At 35.1% G+C, this 23,265-nt stretch overlaps 1 protein-coding gene across 2 annotated transcripts in view; it reads left to right on the top strand.

The window, feature by feature from the left end:
- Nucleotides 1-23,265, top strand: part of SGCG (sarcoglycan gamma) — a 258,739-nt gene that overhangs the window by 173,474 nt on the left and 62,000 nt on the right. For both annotated transcript variants that reach the window (XM_027835163.1, XM_027835164.1), the window contains exon 6: nt 9,150-9,222. In XM_027835163.1, the coding sequence (XP_027690964.1) occupies nt 9,150-9,222 (73 nt within the window). The remainder of the gene's footprint in view (nt 1-9,149; nt 9,223-23,265) is intronic.

Below are 23,265 nucleotides of genomic sequence, written 5' to 3'. Positions count from 1 at the left end.
ACTCAAAATTAAGGAGACAGCAGGAGGAAAAAGAAGCTGCTAACAGCTTGCTAGGACGCAGTGGACTAACCAAGAATGCGGCAGAGCCTTGGGTGCCCTGAAGCATGATAAAGAAACTAACTCTCAACATTCCTTGAAGCACAACGCAGAGGACACAGGTGAACTTAGTGGTAATGGGTCACACCTGAGGTTTAATGCATAGAGAAGTAGTTCCTAGGGACATGCCTTTTCTTTAATACTACTCCATCTTTCTCCAGGTTACCTCTCCCACCAATCACCATGTGTATCATTTTTGATAGGCATATCATATTTGCCTCACTTTCTCAAATGAAGAGAGAAGGTAAATAAGCAAACATCCTATCACTTGGCATTTGTAGGTAAACCATTATTGACTGAATCATATGCTAAACCATTTGTGAGCATTTAGAAGGGTGATTGGCTAGGCATATAGTAGACAAATAAGGAATTTTTTTTAATTGGCTTGATGGTTAAGAGGAGATAACCAGCCTTTCTAATATTTGACCCTTAGAGCCTAAACTTATTAAATAAATAATGGTAAAATTACAAGCTAAGACAACTAAGATGATGGCAACTGGTCCCATCACTTGCTGGCAAATAGAGGGAAAAGAAAAGGAAGCAGTGTCAGATTTTCTATTCTTGGGCTCAAAGATCACTGCAGATGATGACTGTAGTCATGGAATTAAAAGACAATTGCTCCTTGTAAGAAAAGTTATGGCAAATCTGGACAGCATACTAAAAAGCAGAGATATCACCTTGCCAACAAAGGTCTGCATAGTCAAAGCTGTGTTTTTTTTTTTTCCAGTAGTAATCTGTGGCTGTGAGTATTCGATTATAAGGAAAGCTGAGCACTGTGGAATCAACACTTTCAAATTGTGGTGCTGGAAGAGACTTTATTGAGAGTCCCTTGCACAACATGGAGATCATATCAATTGATACTTAAAGAAATTAATTCAGATTACTCATTGGAAGGGGCAATGAGATGGTGTAATGGAGAGAGTACCGGCCCTGGAGTCAGGAAGTCAGGAAGACTTGAGTTCAATTTTGGCCTTAGACACTTACTAGCTGTGTGACCCTGGGCAAGTCACTTAACCCATTTTGCCTCAGTTTCCTTATCTGTAAAATGAGCTAGAGAAATTCCAAACCATTCCAACATCTATGCCAAGAAAACCCCAAATAAGGTAACACAGAGTTGGACACAACTGAAACAATTGAACAACAACACTCACTGGGAAGGAAAAATACTGAAGCTGAAGCTTAAATACTTTGGCCACATAGTAAGAAGACAGGATTAATTGGAAAAGACCCTGATGTTGGGAAAGATTGAAGGCAAAAGGAGAAGGGGACAGCAGAGGATGAGATGGATAAATAGTGTCATGGAATCAACAAACATGAACTTGGACAGATTTCAGGAGATAGTGAAAGATAGAAGGGCCTGGTGTGCTATGGTTCATGGGGTCATGAAGAGTTGGACAAGACTGAATGAATAACAACAACAAAATCATAAGATTTCTTCTATTTCTCCCTTTTCAGTCCTGAAAAACTACAGTGCCATTTTTAAAACTACTGTTTATATACATTATGTGCACATACATGTGTAGTATTATATAACTAATATTATTATTATTATTAAAGTATACTAACTACTTATCTTTTCCCTTGTGTTTATCCCATAATATGATAGTCTCCTACTTGAGTTCTACTTCCAGGCTCTCCTTTCTCAAATGAGTCCTTTACATAACTGCTAAAATCATCTTTCAAAGATAGGTTTCCTACCACATTACAAACTCTCATTGGCTCCCTCTTGATTCTGGGACAAATTACAAACTTTACTGCTTGATATTTAAGGACCCCCCATAATCAAACCTATTTTTCCAATCTTAATTGTACATTACTGACCTTTATCTACACTCTTTTTTTGGGGGGGAAGGGGTTAGATAATGGGGTTAAGTGACCTACCCAGGGTCACACAGCTAGTAAGTGTTATGTGTCTGAGGCTGGATTTGAACTCAGGTCTTCCTGAATCCAGGGCCAGTACCCTATCCACTGCACCACCTAGCTGCCCCTCATCCACACCATTTCCCATCTAAACCAAACTACTAGCTGTTCTGCAGTCCCAACATACCCATCTCCTGCCAGTGTTTTCAGTGTCTGTAATGCCTCCTTTCCCTATCTTCCTTCAAGATTAAATTTTCCTGGCCTATTCTTTGTTACTGTTCTTCAGATCACCATTCATTTATTTGTGTGTGTGTGCATGTTGTATCCTCCAATAGTCTGTAAGCTCCCTATAGGCAAGGACTATTTTGTTTTTTTCTTTGAATCATCAGCATTCTAGCATCTTGAATTGAATTATTGTCTGGAAGGGAAAGTCCCACCTATATAACAAACTTTTTTTGCTTAATTGAATCATTGCACTCTTGAAAGTACTGGCCAAGTGAGCTGCTGAAAAGAATTGCAAATTTACCTACTATGAGTCCCTCTGAGCAACAATTGTTCCTAGGTTCCTGACATAGATTTTAAGTGATAAATTGCTATAAAGCTGATTGTCATTGATTTTTCTTTGATGAGCTCTTTGTTATCAGTAGATTCAATCAGAGGCTGTTTAGGAAGCTAATCAACCACACTTTTTTTTAAATACACAGCAGATAGGTTCTTATCTAGGTAAAATGAGCTTTATATTATGGGGAAATAAGTATATAACTGTGGTTTATGACCATTATGTTATGTTTTGTCTCATTATGCTAGGTTATGTTCAAAATAATGTTTGAAAGGTTCAGACATAAGAAAAGGGCAAAGCTTCCTTAAAACTCAGCTTCAGAAAGGGGCAGGGGGAGGGCCAAGACAGGAATCAACATATTGGCCCATGAATCAGAGTATCCAATGCAAAAATACATCTAATGAATATTGAATAAACCAGTTAGAATGGAAAGGTAAATTGACATCTTCATCCATCTCCAAAATATGACAGGTAGACATTTTAAACTCCATGAAATTCTATAGCTGAAATCTTTTGGAAGAGCAGTAGCTCACTATTGCTGCCAGTTGTCAGCTCTGATGCACTTTCCATTTGTTTTTCATTGTATTCTAATTCTGTAATCTTCAGAATGATTTCGTTTCATTCAGCAAATGCTTTGGCCACCATGTTCTGCCTATCTGCTGCTACTAATTGCACTGCATGTGTGTTTTTTTTAATAATTTTTATTTATCATTGATCTTAGCTGAGTAAGAAGGAAGAAAGGAAGAAGGAAGGAAAGAAGGAAGGAAGGAAAAAAGGAAGGAAAGAAGGAAGGAAGGAAAAAAGGAAGGAAGAAAGGAAGGAAAGAAGGAAAAGAAGGGAGAGAGGGAAGAAACTTTTATTAAGTGACTACTATGTTTCCGACACTATGCTAAGCATCTTGCAAGTATTATCTCATTAGATCTCACAACACTAGAAGGTAGGTGCTATTATGATCCTCATTTTACATTTGAGGAAACTGAGGCAAAGGTTAAGTGACTTTTCTAGTATCACACAGCTAGTAAATGTCTGGATTTGAACTCAGGTCTTCCTGACTCCAGGCCCAAAACTCTTTCGACTGTACCACTTAGCTGCCTTGGGGAAAAAGTGGTTCTAATGAAATAAGATATATGTCACTAATAATTATGATGCTATGTGACTTCAAAATGCTTTCCATATTTATTATCTCATTTTTTCATAACTACAACCCTCTGAGGTAAAATATTATGAACCTCTTTTTACAGATGAGGCAACTGAAACTTGGAGAATGTAAATGGCTTAAGGTAACCCATCTAGTAACTGCAGAGCTGACATTTGAAACCAGAATTGAATGCCCAGGATAGTGTGCTTTGGGCACACCCCATTTATCATATAATTTTTAAAACCTTGTGTCTAACAAATTTTAAGTTCTATTGGATTTTACATGTTATTTCATATAATGTTTTTCTTTTCTAACTAATGTACGTTACATAGTATCTTAAATGTATGGCTTACATAATCAGATCAAAATCTAACTCCATTTGGTCCTCATTTATTTTTTCTATATCAATCATGCTTTTGATTATGCTCTATAAGACATTTCAAATAATATTTCTCATCTTCAACATTGAGTGGGTTTTTTAATTGATTTTGCTTCCCAGGATCTTGGATGAGAAATATTTGAGCATGATGCTCAAAAATTACAACTACCTTACAAAAATTGAACTACCTTGGGTACTAATAATAATTATCATGAAATTATGAAATACAAAAGCATTTTAGTCATGTTCAGCTATGATGCACCAACAGTCTTTGAGCAATTTTTACTTTAAGTGTGAATGGCAATTACACATACAGGCTTGGACAACTTGCATATTTAGAGCTTTTGTGACCAGACACAATTGCAGGATTTATGTAACAATACATCTTCATTCTTAAGACTTTCTACTTGCAAGTATAACATTAAAATAATCAAATGGTTCTATGATATACGCTATGATATAATTAGATGGAAAGTAATTGGCAAGTATTTAGAAAATCAGTATGAAACCTTTTTCTCTGTAAAATACTGTAGGTAGCACTTTTACAATGATCTAAGGTATCATGGAAAAAAAGAAACTGAACAGCTGGTGCTCCAATAAAAATTGTAATCTACTTGAGCAATTGGAATACATTGCCCCTTTGACTGGGCTTACCGATGTAGTTTATTCCAGATACAAGGTGGAAAGGACCAAATGAGTTTATTATTTTTATCTCAGTCACCATGTTATGTTTTTATATAAATGCAATAAGTTATGCAAAAATGCATGATAGATAATCCTACTTTGTGGTAGATGTCATATTTAGGGTATATAGTTTTGTAATTTAAGGACTCATCCTAACTCTGTCACACACTCTGGGCCTCTAACAGTGCTATATAGACTCAATAAATGTGACATATTGAAAGTACTTGAATGAGAATTACACAGGATGGGTTACAATCTGAAACAGAAAAGACATCCAAAAGTGTTTTATGGCCAAATATGTCCCCCATCACCAACTTTGTCCACCACATCATCAAACCAGATGCCTCAAAGACATCTCAAACTCATCAAGTTCAAAACAGAACTTATTATCTCTTCCCTAAAACTCAGCCTTCTTCCAAATTCTGTATTTCTGATGAAGGTACCACCATCCTCATAAGTTCACAACCTGGATATTATTCTTGACTCCTCATCCTCCCTCACACTGCATACAAATCATTTGCTAAATCTTGCCCTACAAATATCTACAGAATATCTCTCACATCGAACCTCTTCTCTTTACTCACACAACCAGCACCTTAGTGCAAAACCTTATTACTGCTTTCCTAGACTATTGTAATGGCCTCCTAATTGGTTTGCTTACCTTAAATTTCTTCCCACTCAAATCTATGCACTGCTGCTAAAAGAATTTTCCTTGTGTAAAGATCCAACCGTGCCACTCCCCTACTCAATAAATTCCAATAACTCCTTATTGTTTATAGAACAAAATATAAGTGCATCTGTTTGGCTTTGAAAGCCTTTCATAACCTGACCCCAACCTACCTTTCCATCCTGATTATACATGACTGCCCTTCCCATGCTCTTCAATCAAGCCAAAAAAACTGCTTACTATTCCTCACACAGTAAACTTTCATTTCAGGTTTACATGTTTTTGAACTGGCCAGATAGTAATATGCTTCCTCTTCATATTCTTTTAGAATCCTTTACATCCTTCAAAACTCAATTGAACACTGCAGTGGATAGAGCACAGGACTCATAGTCAGGAAGACATGAGTTCATATCCAGCCTCTGAAATGTTCCTTATCTGTGTGACCCTGGGGAAATCATTTAAACTCTGCCATTTTCCTCATCTATAAAATGGGGATAATAATAGCAACTGCTTCCCAGAGATGTATGAGGATCTAATGAGTTAACATTTGTAAAACACGTTGCAAACCTTAAGGTGCTATATACCAGTGAATTATTATTATTATTATTATTATTATTATCATTATTATATAAAGCTTTTATGGATCCTCCAACTGCTAGTGCCCCCCTCCATATACTACCTTATGCTTAATTTGTCTTTTTTCTATGTATACTTACATAGATGTTATCTGCCCGCAACAGAACATAAGCTCCTTGAAAGCCAAGACTGGTTAGTTTTGGTCCTTATGACCCCAATGTCCAATGTATATTACCTGGAACACAGCAGGCACTTAATAAATACTTTTTGATTGAACAATCAGTGGATTCAAAAACCATTTTAATATAATGTAATGGATAATGGAGTTGTGTTTATGCTTTATAATAAGCAAACTGTTATGATTAAGTAACAGAATATATAGAGGTAGAATGGGTAAGAGAAAAAGAGCTGGCCTGGGAGGCAGAGAATGAGGAATACCTGGGTTCAAATTCTACCTCTATCACATGCTGGCCAGGGACCCTAGAAAAGTCACTTCACCTTTCAGTGTCCAAGGCATCTCTCTGACATCATAAATTGAAGTTGCTGTTCTTCATTGGTAGAGGTTTTCCCATGAGAATTCTCCATGCCCCTGGGAGAAAACTCAGAGTCACAGACGCACACACACACACACACACACACACCTGATTACAAATAACTAAATATTTTAGACTCTATGCATATAGTTTCATAGACTTAATAATTTAAAAGACTTTTATGTTTTTAAACAAATATTCAGTTCATCATTGCTTTGGAACCAAAATAGGAAAATATACAATTTTACAAATCAGATCCAGTAAATATCCAAAGTGCTGTCTGAAGGATTATCGATGTTTGGAGCTATATTTTCAGTTCCTTTATGTAGTATATGGGCATGCCCTTTCTCCCTACTTTTTTCTTCAGTTTCAATAGGATTTACTTGGGTTTTTCTTTGGAGACTTAATATTGCACTTTCCACCATTAAGGGGCATTGCAAACCTTTAATATCCTTGGTTGCAAATAAATTTACAGCTCCAGGAGACATGCTCTGGTAGGAAGAAAATAGGAATAGAAGCAGTGATAGGGAGAGGGACTACAATTATTTTCAATAATATTCCTATCTTTTTTTCTTCCTTTCTATTCTTCAGATCCCCCTCTCTCTTTTTCTTCTGGCTCTCACAGCTAATTTGTTTTATGGGAAGTGTGAGTATTGGACTAAGTAGGGGATGTTGGAATATAAGCATTTTTGCCAACTTCTTTAAATAAAAGGTTATCTGACAAATGGATAAAACCATGAAGGTCAAATAAGCAAAGGTGAGAGATCCAAACGCATATCTTGAGAGGGAAGTAAATAGAACCATAGAACATAAAGAAGGGTTCGTTTTGGGTTTTTTTTTTTAAATGTAGAAGATTTTGTGTAATGGAAGAAAAGGAAAGCTATTTGGAACTAATCTCATTTGACCCCAGCCTTCAATAATGATAAAATATTCATGTGTTTTGATAAATCAATTAAAATATTTCATCTCAGATGGATCCTTGATCTCATCACTGTGAAGACTCTATTTGGCTTTATATATCACATCATTGTTCATTTCTGTCTTGTCATCTCATGCGAATTTTGTCCAAATCCTGTCCAAATAATTTTACGAATCCTATATAGAAGATCTAAAAAAAAAAAACATTCTGGAAGACTATTGTTGTGAATACCAGTGTAACCTTTGTCTTTCCATCTTAACCTTTGCTAACTGACTATCTCACCTACTCTTCCAATCATACACTTCCTGGATGATGGCTTTTATACCACCTTTTCTGCAAGGGTCATTGTTGGCAAAGTGTTATAGCACACCTATATCCATGATCAAATGAAATGATGTATTTAAAGTACTTTGAAAACCTTAAAGCACATGGAATTATAAGCTGCTATCATTATTATTATTATTATTACTTTTCTCATTCTTCTCATCCTCTATTCAGTGGAGTCCAGATAGAAACAGTCCTGGGACTAATTGTTATACTTCTAATGCCCTTTACTGTTCAATGCTGGACAAATAATTGTGCAATTGAATAAGCTGGTTGCTTTTTTGCAATCTTCTAGAGGTTAATTGAAAGTATCTTCAATACAACCCCAATAGTCAGTCAGTTTAAAAGTATTTATTAAGTACTAGACACTGTACTAAGTAATAGGGATACATAGAAAGGCCAGGAAAAAAAAAAAAAAACATAGCTCCTGCCTTGAAGGAATGTACATTCTATTGGGAGAGATGATGTATACCTCAACCTGTTCCCACATGGCTTTAATTTTTTTCTGTTATTGAGAGCTTTTCATTGCTTATAGTTTGGAGATCAGTGATATCATTATTGTTATTATTATAATCACTTATTAAAAATATTACTCTTTTCAACTTTTTTAAGACTTCCTATAGAATAAGTCATTATCTTGCTATCAATATTTTATTATTTATATTCTATGGAGTGTCACCCAGGTAGATAAAATGACTGCTTTTGTAATAGTATTGGGATATAAATTTATCTTCTGGAGACTCACTGGAAATATTCTCAGGGTATTGTAGTAGATATAATCATGGAGATGACATATACCTCATCCTATTGCCAAATGGTTTTTATTTCTCCTTCTAGGGCTCTCTATTTTGAAATCCTTCCATTCCACATCAAACTGTGATTAGGAGTATTTAGTATAATTACATCTATTAAAAATAGTCTTTCATTTTTATGGAGAGGTAGTATGCCTGGATGATTGATTGCAGGAAACAGTTTTGTCTGGGATGATGCTCCAATTCTACTAGAGTTTGTTTGATTATCAAAGATGTTTTGAGGTCGTATTAATGGGGGCTCTCATCTGTTAGTTTATGATATATAAATTCTAGCCACAAATCTGGTGTTTGGTAGGTTCAAAATTTAAGCAAACTACATTTAATGTGTTGCATAGTTTTTTGCCACTTTTTGTACTACATTGGTCAATAACTCTGGGCTAATTAAAGATAACTCTTCATTAATCCCTAGTGTCAGTGATGTGATCCAGAACTACTATCATGAACTCCATTTATATAAATAAATTTCTTCTCCATATATTGCCATTTGGATAATTCACAATTATTATTCTTTGAAGACCATGGTGGCATGCGTTAAAATATGACATTTATTTTATAGCAGTATTTATTACATCATTTTAACAAAAGTTCTTGCTTTCATTTAGGGCCTGAAGGAGCTCTTTTTGAGCACTCAGTAGAAACACCACTTGTCAGAGCAGACCCATTTCAAGACCTCAGGTAAGAATATTATCCTAAAAATAAGCATACCTTTGAGACTATGTACATGTTCACAGATGCTCTGAAAATGATTTGGTAGCCATTAATGGCTTTGTATTGTTCTTATCTTTGTTTTTTCCTAGTTTTTAATGAGTTTTCTGAAATTCAGCAGAGGTCAAATAACCTTCCCCCCCTTCTAAAAGAAAAAAAAAAAGAAAGGAAGAAAAGAAGGAAGAGCACATAAGCTAGAAGTCTAGCAAAAGTATTTATTCTGGAATGCAGACTCCAGAAAGCAGATGTGATTGAAAAAGGAGTGCTTGGAATTGACTTGACCACATATTATGGTGTGTTCTTAGATAAAATTCAAAAGCCAGGTATCTCTGCGTATGGAATTACCAGGTGGTAAGGGGCTCTCTATGAGCAGGGTTCTGATAACCTTGAAGAAGAAAGCTAATTCAAGGTCCTTCAAAGTTTCGCTTTGTCTATCTGTGTCTGTTTTAAACTGACAGTTTGTGCTTCAACGACTATGCTCATAATTGTTCATTTCACAAAATATTTGATTTTCACACATTTTGCATTTTATATAAAAAACTTAAACAGAGCCTGAACAGTTTAATATAATTTCATTTCTTTTTCAAAGAATATAAGGAATAAGATGGCATAATACTCTGGACTTGAAGTCAAAAAAGACCTGAAATTCAAATACCATCTTTGACACTAACTGGGTCACCAGGAAAAGTCGCCTGACCTCTCTGATCTTTAGGTTGTGACTAGCAATTATAGACAAGTTGCAATCTATATCCCTGGAAAAAGTTCCTATATCAACAGAATCATACATCCTTACTATATTGGGATATTAGGGCATATAACAAGACTTAAATGAACTTTTAGCCTTGGGAATTAATATTCAGAAGAAGATATAATACATTTGGGGATAGCATGCATTTCATTTATCATGATTCCATAAATTAGTTGCTTTCACTACAAACCTCAATATTTCAAAAAACCTTGTTACTTAAATGATATGGGTACCAAAGGAAAAGGGGATGGCAGAGGATGAGATGGAGATAGTGTTATAGAAACAATGAACATGAATTTGGACAGACTTTGGGAGGTAATGTAGAATAGAAAGGTCTGGCATGCTATGGTCCATGGGATCATGAAAAGTCATATACAACTGAGTAACTGAACAAGAAAAAACCCTTCACCTATGCAGATTATAGTCCTTTCATTCCTTGGCAGAAATTTCATAAGCTGTTATAGCCAAAATTATTCAATACTTGATGATAAGTTCTCCAAATTTACTTGGGCTGGTTCTCAGACAGCTCACAGTCCATCATTGAATATACACTATATTCAAAGCCTTTTCAGCTTGCACCACCGTACCTCCACACCATAATAGTAGACTATAATGGAGGGTCGGTTTTCCTTCAGTAAATCAAATAACTACAAATCTTAATAAAAATCAAGAGTTAGAAAATGACAATGGTTTTTTTTCTCCATTTCCTCAATATAATCTGAGGAAGGGCTCAAGTAAATAAAAATCATTTGTCTTTCACAGTTGAAGGACATTCACAATACAGAAATAAATTGTGTATATGATGAATATGTTAGAATGAAATTTAATATTACAACATTGTTTTAGGTACATCATCAAAAACTCTTGAGGGAAATAATTTCACACCCCCAGAATATAAATATCTTGCAATACCAAAAAGGCCACAAACATGTTAAAACCACTTTGGGATCATAATAGGATACAAGTAATGGGGGGAGAAATCAAGTTGCATTGTAGAAATCTTTATTTAATGTACATTTCAATATTTTAAAATACATGGCTCTCTTATATAAAAGTCATTTTTCTTATGTGTCATTGGAAGCATGGCAGACTCTAGCTCAAGAAAGATTTAAAAACCACAGTCAACTTCCTGATTTTTGCTGGAGAGGCATCATATGGATTGCTTTTCTAAGTTTAACTCTCACTGAGGAAAAAAAAAAACTATTGATCTTAATGCTAATTGAAGATATGAAGATATTAAACAGAAATTTTAAGTCAGATTTTAGGCCTTAAATTTTACCTTGTATTACTATGCATATGTTAAGTGAAAATCTCTTTACTTTTCACAGAAATATTTGTTGTTCTCCATCTTCAGAATGTCAGATAAATCTGCAAACTACTTCCTAGGAAAGCAATAAACTTTCTCCTCTTAGACTAGTTCTTTTTTGTAAATGAATGACAAGGTCAAATTCTGTAGCCCTAAGAACCTTAAATTAATTTCTATGTATCTTAAAATCTTAATCCATAAGAGAAATTAATTTATGACATAATGGTTAAGTAATGAAGCTTAATGAGATAATTTCTGTGCCTATTTGATCAAGACCATGAAAACAAATAACTGATATAAAAACCTGTGCTGAAATGAAATATCTTCCTTTATCTTAACAATTTATGTAGTGAACACTTAGAAGAAGAGAATAGCACTATTTATTTAAGGTAGATACATGGAAAATATTTTCCCTCTATTGTTAAATCCAAATTGATCATCCAGGCCATAGGAATTAGAGTTAGAAGGGACCTTAAAGATATCTTGCTGTGCTTACTATACTTGTGATTGAGGGGAATATTGTAGGCATAGGATACTTGAATTTCAGCAATATTTTTGACAAAGCTACATTTATGGAAAAGATATAGGAGATGATCCTGGAATGAGGTAGATTCATGGTCTTAATGGGTCAGGGCCATTCTGGACAGAAATCTGTAGGCAAATACTCTTGGGATACCAATGGATGACCACAGCCCTGTTCCATTCAACATGTACTGGAGTGGTAATATAATGGCATGCTTGTCAGATCAGCAAGGGGAAATGCATTTGGACAGGATAACCAATACATTGAATGAGAGAATCGGGATTCAAAAAGATTTCCAAAGGCTAGATAAATGAGATTGTTTTGTCAAGATTAAGATTAACAATGGGTAATACAAAGTCTTAAAATTGAGTTAAAAAAATTCATCTACACAAGTACAGGATAGAAGAAATGTTGCTAAATAATATTTCATTTAATAAATAATAATAATAAATTTATGTAGTATTTTAATTTTTTAAAATGCTTTACAAATACTATTTCATTTTATCCCCCCCCCAAAAAAACCTAGGAGTTAGGTGCTATTATTACGTTTTTTTACAGATGAGAAAACTGAGGCAAACTAATGTGAAATTATTTTCCCAGGGTTACACAGGAAGTTAGTGTCTAAGGTTGGATTTGAACTCAGATTGTCCTTAGTTCAGGTCCACCTAACTGCCACAAGGTCTGTTTAAAAAGGATCTAGGAATTCAAGTGGATTTAAAGATAATATAAGTCAATAGTGTTTTGTGGCAGCAATAAATATTCGTGTGATTTTAGGTTACTTTAACAGAAGCATAATGTCCAGAATGAAGGAAGTTATAAGCACTAATGTCCTCTGCCTTAAGATCACATTTTGAGTATTGTGGCATGGCTAGATTGAATAGTGGATAGAGTGATCAACTTAGAGCCAGGAAGACCTAGTTCACATGCTGCCTCAGACAGTTAGCTGTGTGACCCTGGGCAATTACTTAACCTCTCTTAGCCTCAGTTTTATAATATGTAAAATAAGGATGACAAAAACACTGACTTCACTCAGTTGTTATGAGGATAAAAGGAGATAATATATCTCCTTGTACAAACCTTAAAGTACCATTTAAGTGTTAGCTATTATCATTATTATTATTACACTCAGTTCAGTGCTCCAGATCTAAGGAAGACATAGACAAGCAAAAGCACATCCATAAGAGGGCTACAAAGTGTTCAAGAGACCTGAAACCATACTCTCTGTGAGAACAGTTCTCAACTATTTTGGTTTTGAGACCCTTTTATACACTTAAAATTTATGGAGAACCTCCATCTATGTGGCTTACAACTATTAATATTTATCATATTAGAAATCAAAACATCTTAATATTATTATGATTTTTTTATTTTAAATAATTTATTTATTTTTAGTTTTCAGCATTCACTTCCATAAGATTTTGAGTTTTAAATTTTTTCCCCACCTTAGATGGCATGCAATATGATATAGACTCTACTTATACATTCATATTAAACATGTTTTCACATTAGTCATGATGTATAGAAGACTCATAACTAATGGGAGGAACCATGAAAAAGAAGAATCAAAAGAAAATAACAAAAGAAAAGGAGAGCAAATAGTATGCTCCCATCTGTGTTCAGACCCCATGGTTCTTTTTCTGGATGTGGATAGCTTTTTCCATCATGAGTCTTTTGGAGTTGTCTTAGATCCTCTCATTGCTAAGAAGGGCTAAGTCTATCAAAGTCAGTCATTGCATAATGTGGCTATTACTGTATACAATGTTTTCCTGGTTCTGCTCACTTTACTCAGCATCAGTTCATTTAAGTCTTTCCAGGTTTTTCTGAAGTCTGCCTGCTCATCATTTCTTATAGCACAGTAATATTCCATTACATTCATACACCACAACTTGTTCAGCCATTCTGCAACTGATGGGAATCCCCTCAATTTCCAATTCTTTGCCACCACAAAACAGAGCTGCTATAAATATTTTTGTACATGTGGGTCTTTTTCCTGTTTTTATGATCTCTTTGGGATACAGCCCTAGAAGTGCTATTGCTGGGTCTTTAAAGGGTATGCACAAGTTTATAGCCCCTTAGGCATAGTTGCAAGTTGCTCTGCAGAATGGCTGGATCAGTTCACAACTCCACCAACAATGCATTAGTGTTCCAATTTTCCCACATCTTCTCCAATATTTATCATTTTCCTTTTCTTGTTATGTTAGCCAATCAGATAGCTGTGAGGTAGTACTTCAGATTTGTTTTAATTTGCATTACTCTAATCAAAAGTGATTTAGAGCACTTCTTCCTATGTCTATAGATAACTTTGATTTCTTCATCTGAAAACTACCTATTCATATCCTTTGACCATTTATCAACTGGGAAAAGGCATGTATTCTTATATGTTCAGTTCTTTATATATTTTAGAAATGAGGCCTTTATCAGAGACACTGGCTGTAAAAATTGTTTCCCAGCTTTCTACTTCCCTTCTACTCTTGTGGCATTGGCTTTGTTTGTGCAAAAACTTTTTAATTTAATATAGTCAAAGTCATCCATTTTGTATTTCTTGATGTTCTCTATCCCTTGTTTGGTCATAAATTCTTCCCTTCTCCATAGATCTGATAGGTAAACTATTCTTTGCTCTCCTAGTTTGCTTGCAGTATCAGTCTTTTTATCTAAATCATGTACCCATTTTGACTCTGTGTTGGTATAGGGTGTAAGATGTTGATCTGTGCCTAGTTTCTGCCACACTATTTTCCAGTTTTCCCAGCAGTTTTTGTTAAATAGTGAATTCCTATCCCAGAAGCTAGAGTCTTTGGATTTATCAAATGGTAGATTACTATAGTCATTGACTGTTGTGTCTTATATACCTCACCTATTCCACTGATCCACCACTCTATTTCTTAGCCAGTACTAAGTAGTTTTGATGATCACTGCTTTAAAATACAACTTAAGATCTGGTATAGCTAGGCCGCCTTCCCTAGCATTTCTTTTCATTACTTCTCTTGATATTCTGGATCTTTTTGTTCTTCCAGATGAATTTAATATTGTTTTTTCTAGCTCTACAAAATAATTTTTGGTAGTTTCATTGGTATGGCACTGAATATGTAAATTAAGTTAGGTAGAATTGTCATTTTTATTGTATTAGTTCAGCCTACCCATGAGCAACTGATATTTTTCCAATTATTTAGATATGACTTTATTTGTGTGAAAAGTGTTTTGTAATTGTTCTCATATAGTTCCTGGGTTTGTTTTGGCAGGCAGACTCCCAAATATTTTATAATGTTTGCAGTAACTTTAAATGGAATGTCTCTTTCTATCTCTTGCTGTTGGGTTTTATTAGTAACATATAGAAATGCCAATGATTTATGTGGATTTATTTTGTAACCTGCAACTTTGCTAAATTTGTTTATTATTTCAAGTAATTTTTTACTTGATTCTCTAGGATTCTCCAAGTATACCATCATATCATCTGCAAAAAGTGATAGCTTTGTTTCTTCTTCGCCTATTCTAATTCCTTCAATTTCTTTTTCTTCTCTTATTGTTAAAGCAAACATTACTAGTACAATGTTGAATAACAGTGGTGATAATGGACATCCTTGTTTCACCCCCGATTTTGTTGGAAATGCTTCTAGTTTATCCCTATTACATATAGTGCTCACTGATGGTTTTTGATAGATGCTATCTATCATTTTAAGGAAGACTCCATTAATTTCTATGTTCTCTAGTATTTATTAATAGGAATAGGTGTTGTATTTTGTCAAATGCTTTTTCTGTATCTATTGGCATAATCATATGATTTCTGTTAATTTTGTTGTTGATACAGTCAATTATGCTGATAGTTTTCCTAATATTGAACCAGCCCTGCATTGCTGGTATAAACCCTACCTGGTCATAGTGTATTATCCTCAAGATTAGTTGCTATAATTTCTTTGCTAATATTTCATTTAAAATTTTTGCATCTACATTCATTAGGGAAATTGGTCTATAATTTTCTTTCTCTGTTTTGGCTCTTCCTGGTTTAGGTATCAACATAATATTTGTATCATAAAAAGAATTTGATAGGACTCTTTCTTCATCTATTTTCCCAAATAGTTTATGTAGTATTGGAATTAATTGTTCTTTAAATGTTTGATAGAATTCACTTGTAAATACATTTGGCCCTGGAGATTTTTTCCTAGGGAGTTCATTGATGGCTTTTTCAATTTCTTTTCCCTTAGTCTGGGCAATTTATATTTTTGTAAATATTCATCAATTTCACTGAAATTGTCAAATTTATTGGCATAGAGTTGGGAAAAATGGCTCTGAATTATTGTTTTGATTTTCTTTACATTGGTAGTGAATTCCCTCTTTTCATTTTTGATGCTGGTAATTTGATTTTCTTCTTTCTTTTTTTAATCAAATTATTCAAATAAAATTTAATCAAAATTTTAATCAAATCAAGTTTTTAATCAAATCAAAATCAAATAATCAAAGTTTAATAATTTTCTTAATTTCAATTTTATTAATCTCTCCTTTGGTTTTCAGAATCTCTAATTTAGTATTTAATTGGGGATTTTTAACTTGTTCTTTTTGTAGCTTTTTTGTTGTTGTTGCATGCCCAATTCATTGACCTCTTCTTTCTCTGTTTTATTCATGTAATCATTGAGAGATATAAAACTTCCCCTAAGACTTCATCCCATAAGTTTTGGTATGTTGTCTCATTTTTGTCATTCTCTTGGATGAAGTTATTGATTGTTTCTATGATTTCTTGTTTGACCCATTCATTTTTTAGGATTAGACTATTTAGTTTCCAATTAATTTTAGTCTATCTTTCCATGGCTCTTTATTACATATAATTTTTATTGCATCATGATCTGAAAAGGATACATTTAATATTTCTGTCTGCATTTGATTGTGAGGTTTTTATGCCCTAGTACACGGTCAATTTTTGTGTAGGTGCCATGTACCACTGAGAAAAAAGCATATTGCTTTCTATCCCCATTCAATTTTCTACAGAGGTCAACCATATCTAACTTTTCTAAAATTCTATTCATCCCCTTAACTTCTTTGCTGTTTATTTTGTGGTTGGATTTATCTAGTTCTGAGAGGGGGAGGTTGAGGTCCCCCACTAGTATAGTTTTGTTATCTATTTCTTCCTGTAACTCCCTTACTTCTCCTCTAAGAATTTGGATGCTATACCACTTGGTGGATATATGTTTAGTAATGATATTACTTCATTGTCTATGGTACCTTTTAGCAGAATGTAGTTTCCTTCCTTATCTCTTTTAATTAGATATATTTTTGCTTTTGATTTGTCTGAGATCAGGATTGCTACACCTGCTTTTTTTTTTTACTTCAGCTGAAGCATAATATATTCTGCTCCAGCTTTTTACCTTTACTCTGTGTGTATCCCTCTGCTTCAAATGTGTTTCTTGTAAACATCATATTGTAGAATTATGTTTTTAATACACTCTGCTATCTGCTTCCATTTTATGGGAGAGTTCATTCCATTCACATTCACAGTTATGATTACTATCTGTGTCTTTCCCTCCATCCTATTTTCCCCCATTTATGCTTTTCTTTCTCCTTTCTCCCTTTCCCTCCTCACTAGTATTTTACTTTTGACCACCACCTCCCTCAGTCCTGTGTCCCTTCTATTAGCCCCCTCCTTTTTCTTTCCCTTTACCCTTACTACTTCTTCCCTCACTTCTATTCACCCCCTCTCTTTTCTTTTCCCTTTGCCCTCCTACTTCCTATAGGGTAAGTTAGATTTCTATACCTAACTGATTATATTATTCCCTTTTTGAACCAAATCTGATGAGAGTAAGATTCAAATAATGCTCATCTCCTTCCCTTCTTTCCCTCTACTTTAATAGGTTTTTGTGCCTTTTCATGTGATGTAATTTGCCCTTGTGTGCCTCCTCCTTTCCTCTTCTCCCAGTAAAATTCCTTTTCACTGGGTACTTGATCCTTGGTTGTAATTCAAGCTCCTTTGCCTTACAGAATATCACATTCCATGCCTTCCAATCTTTTAATGTAGAAGCTGCAAGGTCCTGTGTAATCCTGACTGTGGTTCCATGATATTTAAATTGTTTCTTTCTGAATGCTTGCAGTATTTTCTTTTTGACCTGGTAATTTTGGAATTTCCTTGGAATTTCCTACAATATTCCTTGGTGTTTTTAATTTGAGATATCTTTCAGGGGGTGATTGGTAGATTCTTTCAATGACTATTTTACCCTCTGGTTCTACTACCTCAGGGCAGTTTTCCTTGATGATTTCCTGAAAGAAGCTGTGGTGCTGGTTTGCTGGGACACCTCCCATCCTATACTGCTCCCCCTACCCCAGAGAAAGAGGGACCTTTCCCATTAATACCCCAAGCTTCTGGGACTACATGATTGCTGAACCCCCTCTTTCTGCTGGGTCAGCTATTCCAGTGTTTTTCCTGGGGTGATATTTTCTGGGTTTTCAGAGGTCAAAAGGGAGGGTAGGAATGACTTACTTCTTACTCCGCCATCTTGGCTCCTGGAAGCAGAAGTCTATTATGACATTTTGACTTCTTAGACCTCCCCTAGAAAGGTCTCAGGGACTCCTTGGGGTACCTAGACTGTGCTTTTGGAATGGATGCTCAGTGAAGATTTGTGGAAGTAATTGGTCATGTTTAACTAAGAGAAAGGCAGATATGAGGGTGTCAGAGAGCACTGATAACTGTTTTCAAAGTATTTTAAATGGATGTCATGGGAAAGAGGGGCTCAGTTTTTTACTACTAGGCCTAGAGGGCAGAACTAAAAGCAAGGGAGGGAAGCTGAAAGACACAGAAATATCAAACATGTAAACAAGTAAATCAATTCAATGAACATAAGCAAAGTAATTTTAAAAAAAAGTAAATCCAAATTCATGATAGGAAGCTGTCAAAAAGTAGAATGCCCTGCCTTAAGAGGTAGTGGCTTTGATCAATAGAGATCATTAAGTCTCCACTCAAAGGGTTACCTTTGGGGATATGGTAAAGGGATTCCTTCTTTGGGATGCATTAAACTAGATAAACACTGAAATCTCTTCTACCTCCTTGAAGTGACTCACCTGATGTAGCTAAAAAGTTAGAACTGGGATCTGAGCTCAGATCCTCTGACTCCAAAACCAGTGAGTGATGTCTCCATTCCACAACAGTGCCACTTTATGATGGGAAAATGAAGAATGTTGTGAGAAGATCTGGTAAAGTGTACCTACATGTCATGTCTCGGTGACTCTCTCACTCTGGAATTTATTGTGACAAAGCATTGGCTAAAATAATAAAAACCAAAGCCTCCACTAGAAATCTTCTCTAGCTTGTATAGCTTTGTATTTATTCTCCTTTCAATATGACATATCTTTCCCAATGGGATGTGAGTTCCTTGAGGCCAATGGTTATTTCAGTTTTCTTTCCTGAATCCCTCAGCATCTAGTATAGTGGTCAACACATAATAGGCATTTAAATGTTTGTTTAGTTGGATTGAATTTTTTTATTGTTCTGTACAGAATTCTTAGCCATTTCTGAGTTTAAGTTCCACTGAGATAATTTATTTTTTATATCACAGCCACTCAAGGTGGTTCAGTAAAGCTTAAAACAAAAATATGCTTTTAAAAAATAGATGATATTCTCTCTAACGGTTCTCATAAGGTGAAGGTGCAAAGCAAAAGCTTTGAACTTGGTATTAGGAATACCTAAAGTTTAAATCCTGTTTCAGATAGTTACTGTTTGACTTTGGGCAATTCCTATAACTGCTCAGTACCTGAGTTTCCTTTTCTATAAGATGAGGATAATAGTAGCACCCACCCTAAAGGGTTATTGTAAGGACCAAATAAAATAATGTATAAGAAAGTGCATTTCAAACCTTAAAGCACTATGGAAATGTTATTTGTTGTTGATGAGGATTTTCACCAAAAGATATTATTTATCCATCCAGAAATAAGGCAGCTAGTTTCCATTCATGGTTAGTACTAACATTCTGTGTTGTTGTTATTGTTGAGTCATTTTCAGTACTGTCTGATTCCTCATGACCCCATTTGGAGTTTTCTTGGCAAAGATATTGGAGGGTTTTGCCATTTCCTTCTCCAGCTCATTTTACAGATGAGGAAACTGAGGTAAACAAGGTTAATTGACTTGCCCAGGGTCACACAGATAGTAAGTGTCTGAGGTCAGATTTGAATTCAGGAAGATGAGTCTTCCTGACTCCAGTCTCAGCACTCTATCCCCCGCTCTACTTAATTGCCCATTCTATATATAGTCATTAAGATGAGATATATATTTCCTGTGGCAAAATAAATCCTAGATTAAAGACTGAATGAGAATGATGCACTGTCTCAAACCTACAGGTTGGTTTAAGGCACTGAACCCAGAAGCACCAATCTTGGCTACTCAAATGGTCAGTAAGTAGTCTTCATAAGCCATGCACATTGGACATATGGAATTATTTATTTAGATTAATTCTGCCACAATAAATAAAAATCCAAGCTAAATAATTTTCTTAGATTTGTTTAAGTAGACTTGGTGAGCATAAATCTCCATTGGTCAGAATGAATCATTTTTATTGCTGCCACTTCTAAGCAATAACCAATAATGCGGACAGCATTTTATGATCTAAGTTCAAAGAGAAGGGAGGATGTGACCTTCATATTTTTGTTAAGTGTTCTTTATGGCAACCAAATTATTAACTGTAATAATTCCCATTCTCAGAGCTTCCATTGGGCCTCTTTCAACATGTTATTATGCTACATCATTCTTACTGAGTTGTATTGTAGAGCTACTTGAGAAAACTCTAAAATCCAATCACACAATTATTGATTTTCAGATCATAGAGTTTTAATGACCAATATCTATAACTTACACTTGTGCAGTTTTCCTGTGAACTACATCTACTGTCCTTGGGAATTTTACCAAACTTGGATTAAGGCCAATGGTATCACGTGTTGTTTTCCTGGAGGAGGTTAGTCTCCTAAATTCCTCTGGGAAGTTCTTACCACTGGCTCAGAAGACAAATGTTCTCCAGATTCATTTTAAGCAGGTGGTGGCTCATGTCTTCTCTCCAGAAAATGTCTTCACCAATCATCACTGTGCCCCTTGGGTCTGAGCACTCAAACATCATTCTCCCCTCTGGTTGGCTAGAAAAAAGAAAAATAAATAACAACAACAAAAAAACCATGTTAATCCTTAACAACCGAATGAATATTCTTCCTTTGTTTTAGTGCATACTCTACTGTTTGAGCATAGCAATGACTGTTCTATTTTGTCTTCTTGGAATTCTATTTCTGCCCTGGCAATTAGGAGGTGTCATTAGTGAAATCTGTATGAAACTCAGTTCCAATTTCACAGCTAGATTCTTGTTCATGCTTTCAAATATAATTGGAGTTCAAAATGAATTGGGTTTAAAGAACTTCTAAGAGAGTTTCTCCTAGGATACCTTTTTTGTTCTTTCAATGTTAAATAAGAATAATTATTATCCATGTCCATGAAAACTGGAGGGTTTTATTTTTCTTCCTCTTTTTTGCCAGTCAGTTTTGGGTGGCAAAAATCTAATTCCTAATTAGTATGAGTTTTATATTTTACTAGGTTCTTTTTCCAAATCTCTTTAATATTGTTCTCTTTTGACATCACCACCATTCTGAAATGCTAAGGAAATTCTGGCTCACAATTGCAGTATGATCTGCTTATTGATCCTTTCCATTCGTTTATCTTCATTTTTTCCCTTAAGATATCTAAGTGTCACACAAATGAGAAGATTTAGCAGCTGTTGCACCTGGAAAAGTATCTTTAGTAAATTGTTCCATCCCAAGAGAGAGCACTGGGAAGAATAGAGATTTTCCTCATTTAATTTTTTTCCCATTAATGTGAGAAGCTTTTCATAACAAGAATGGAGATCAATGATGCTATGTTCTGTTCAATGAGTGTCAGGAAGACAGAAAGAAGTAATGATCACTGCAATGAAAATGGAAAATAACATAGATCCACCCTGAATATGGCACTTCTCTCTCTCCTTGGCCCTCCCTACTGTCCATGATGAAATGATTGTCATCTTCTTACAATGAGTACACTTTACATTCATTAGGAGCAAGCAAGTAAAGCTGGAACTCTCCACAACTTAAAGATGTGGCTTGCATTCCTATTACTGTTGCACCTAACATCCTACATACAGTTAATCTGTCCCTTTCTTTTAGAGCTAAATTCTACTTGGACATTTCAGAAACTGAGTCAGATTTATGCCACAAATCTGCATTTTAGTTGCTCTATTCTGGTACATCTTTTAATATGGTGGGATCATTTCTTATTTGTATATTCCTCACACTAAAAATGAAATTATGTTCTAGAAAACCATGTAGTTCCACTCAATGTGAACAGGTAAGAGTTAAGTGAGCAAGTTTTGATGCTAGTAATAATTACTTGAGGATGAGAAGAGAAAGTGAGGTTTCCTTTTCCCAGAGTCTGAGGAAGGGAAAGAAAGAGAGCAGAGCATATGGTAGAAGTGTGGCACACTTGTTTTATGTACTACATAAAGTAAGAACGGGCTACATCAAGATGCTTTATTGAAGCAGCAGGAACAGGAAGGACTGGGCAGAAGTGATGTGGGAATGGAATAAAGAATTGCAGGTGGAGCAAAAGTCTAGCTACAAGTCAAAGACACAACTATAGGCAAACTTGGAGAAGGCAAACTGGGGTGGGAGATCATATGCACTGAGGACAGAAACAAAATCTGACACATGGATGATGTTAAACCCTTTAAAAAGTTAATCCAGGAGATTTCCAAGTCCCCTAGTGGGATATGAACAGGGTTATTGTAAGCAGACTTTCAAGTTCTTGTGCCAGAAAGCTATGTAGTTATGTGGGGAAAGACCATTGACTGAAGGCGGAAACCTAGGTTCAAATCTTAATTCTGCCACATACTAGCTGTTTGACCTCAGATGAGTCACAAAACTCATATGTTCAGTGAACAAGTTGGATTGAATGATCTCTACTGCCTCTTCCAGTTTAGGATCCTGACTTCTTGAGCCATAGCGGCTCAGTGCTATTCTGGTGTGCATCAAAAAATACTTAGTCCATGTGGCAATTTTTCAGTATGAAAACAAGCTTAATTTCCTCTGCTTTGCCTGAATATGTTCTTGATCCCTCTTTGTCCCAGTTATGTTCCATAACCCAAAGCCCAAAAGTGTTTTGTGGACAACTTAGAAAATTTAGAAAATTCTTAATGATAATATGCTAACTCTTCCAAAATAGGCATATTTTTTGCCATTTTCTGATGAGATTTATAGAGTTATGGAATGTTTTTTGTTTTTTTTTTTAATTTATTTGTTTTTAGTTTTCGACATTTACTTCCACAAGATTTTGGTTCCAAACTTTCATCCCATCTTGCCCCTCTCCCCACCCCAACATGGCATGCATTCTGAATACCCCTTTCCCTAGTCGGCTTACCCTGCTATCTCTCCCACCCTTCCCCTTCTACTTTCCTGTAG

Source organism: Vombatus ursinus, unplaced genomic scaffold (genome assembly GCF_900497805.2).
Source record: "Vombatus ursinus unplaced genomic scaffold, bare-nosed wombat genome assembly UNPS02014813.1, whole genome shotgun sequence".
Lineage (NCBI taxonomy): Eukaryota > Metazoa > Chordata > Mammalia > Diprotodontia > Vombatidae > Vombatus > Vombatus ursinus.
This window is presented reverse-complemented; position numbering and strand designations above follow the sequence as displayed.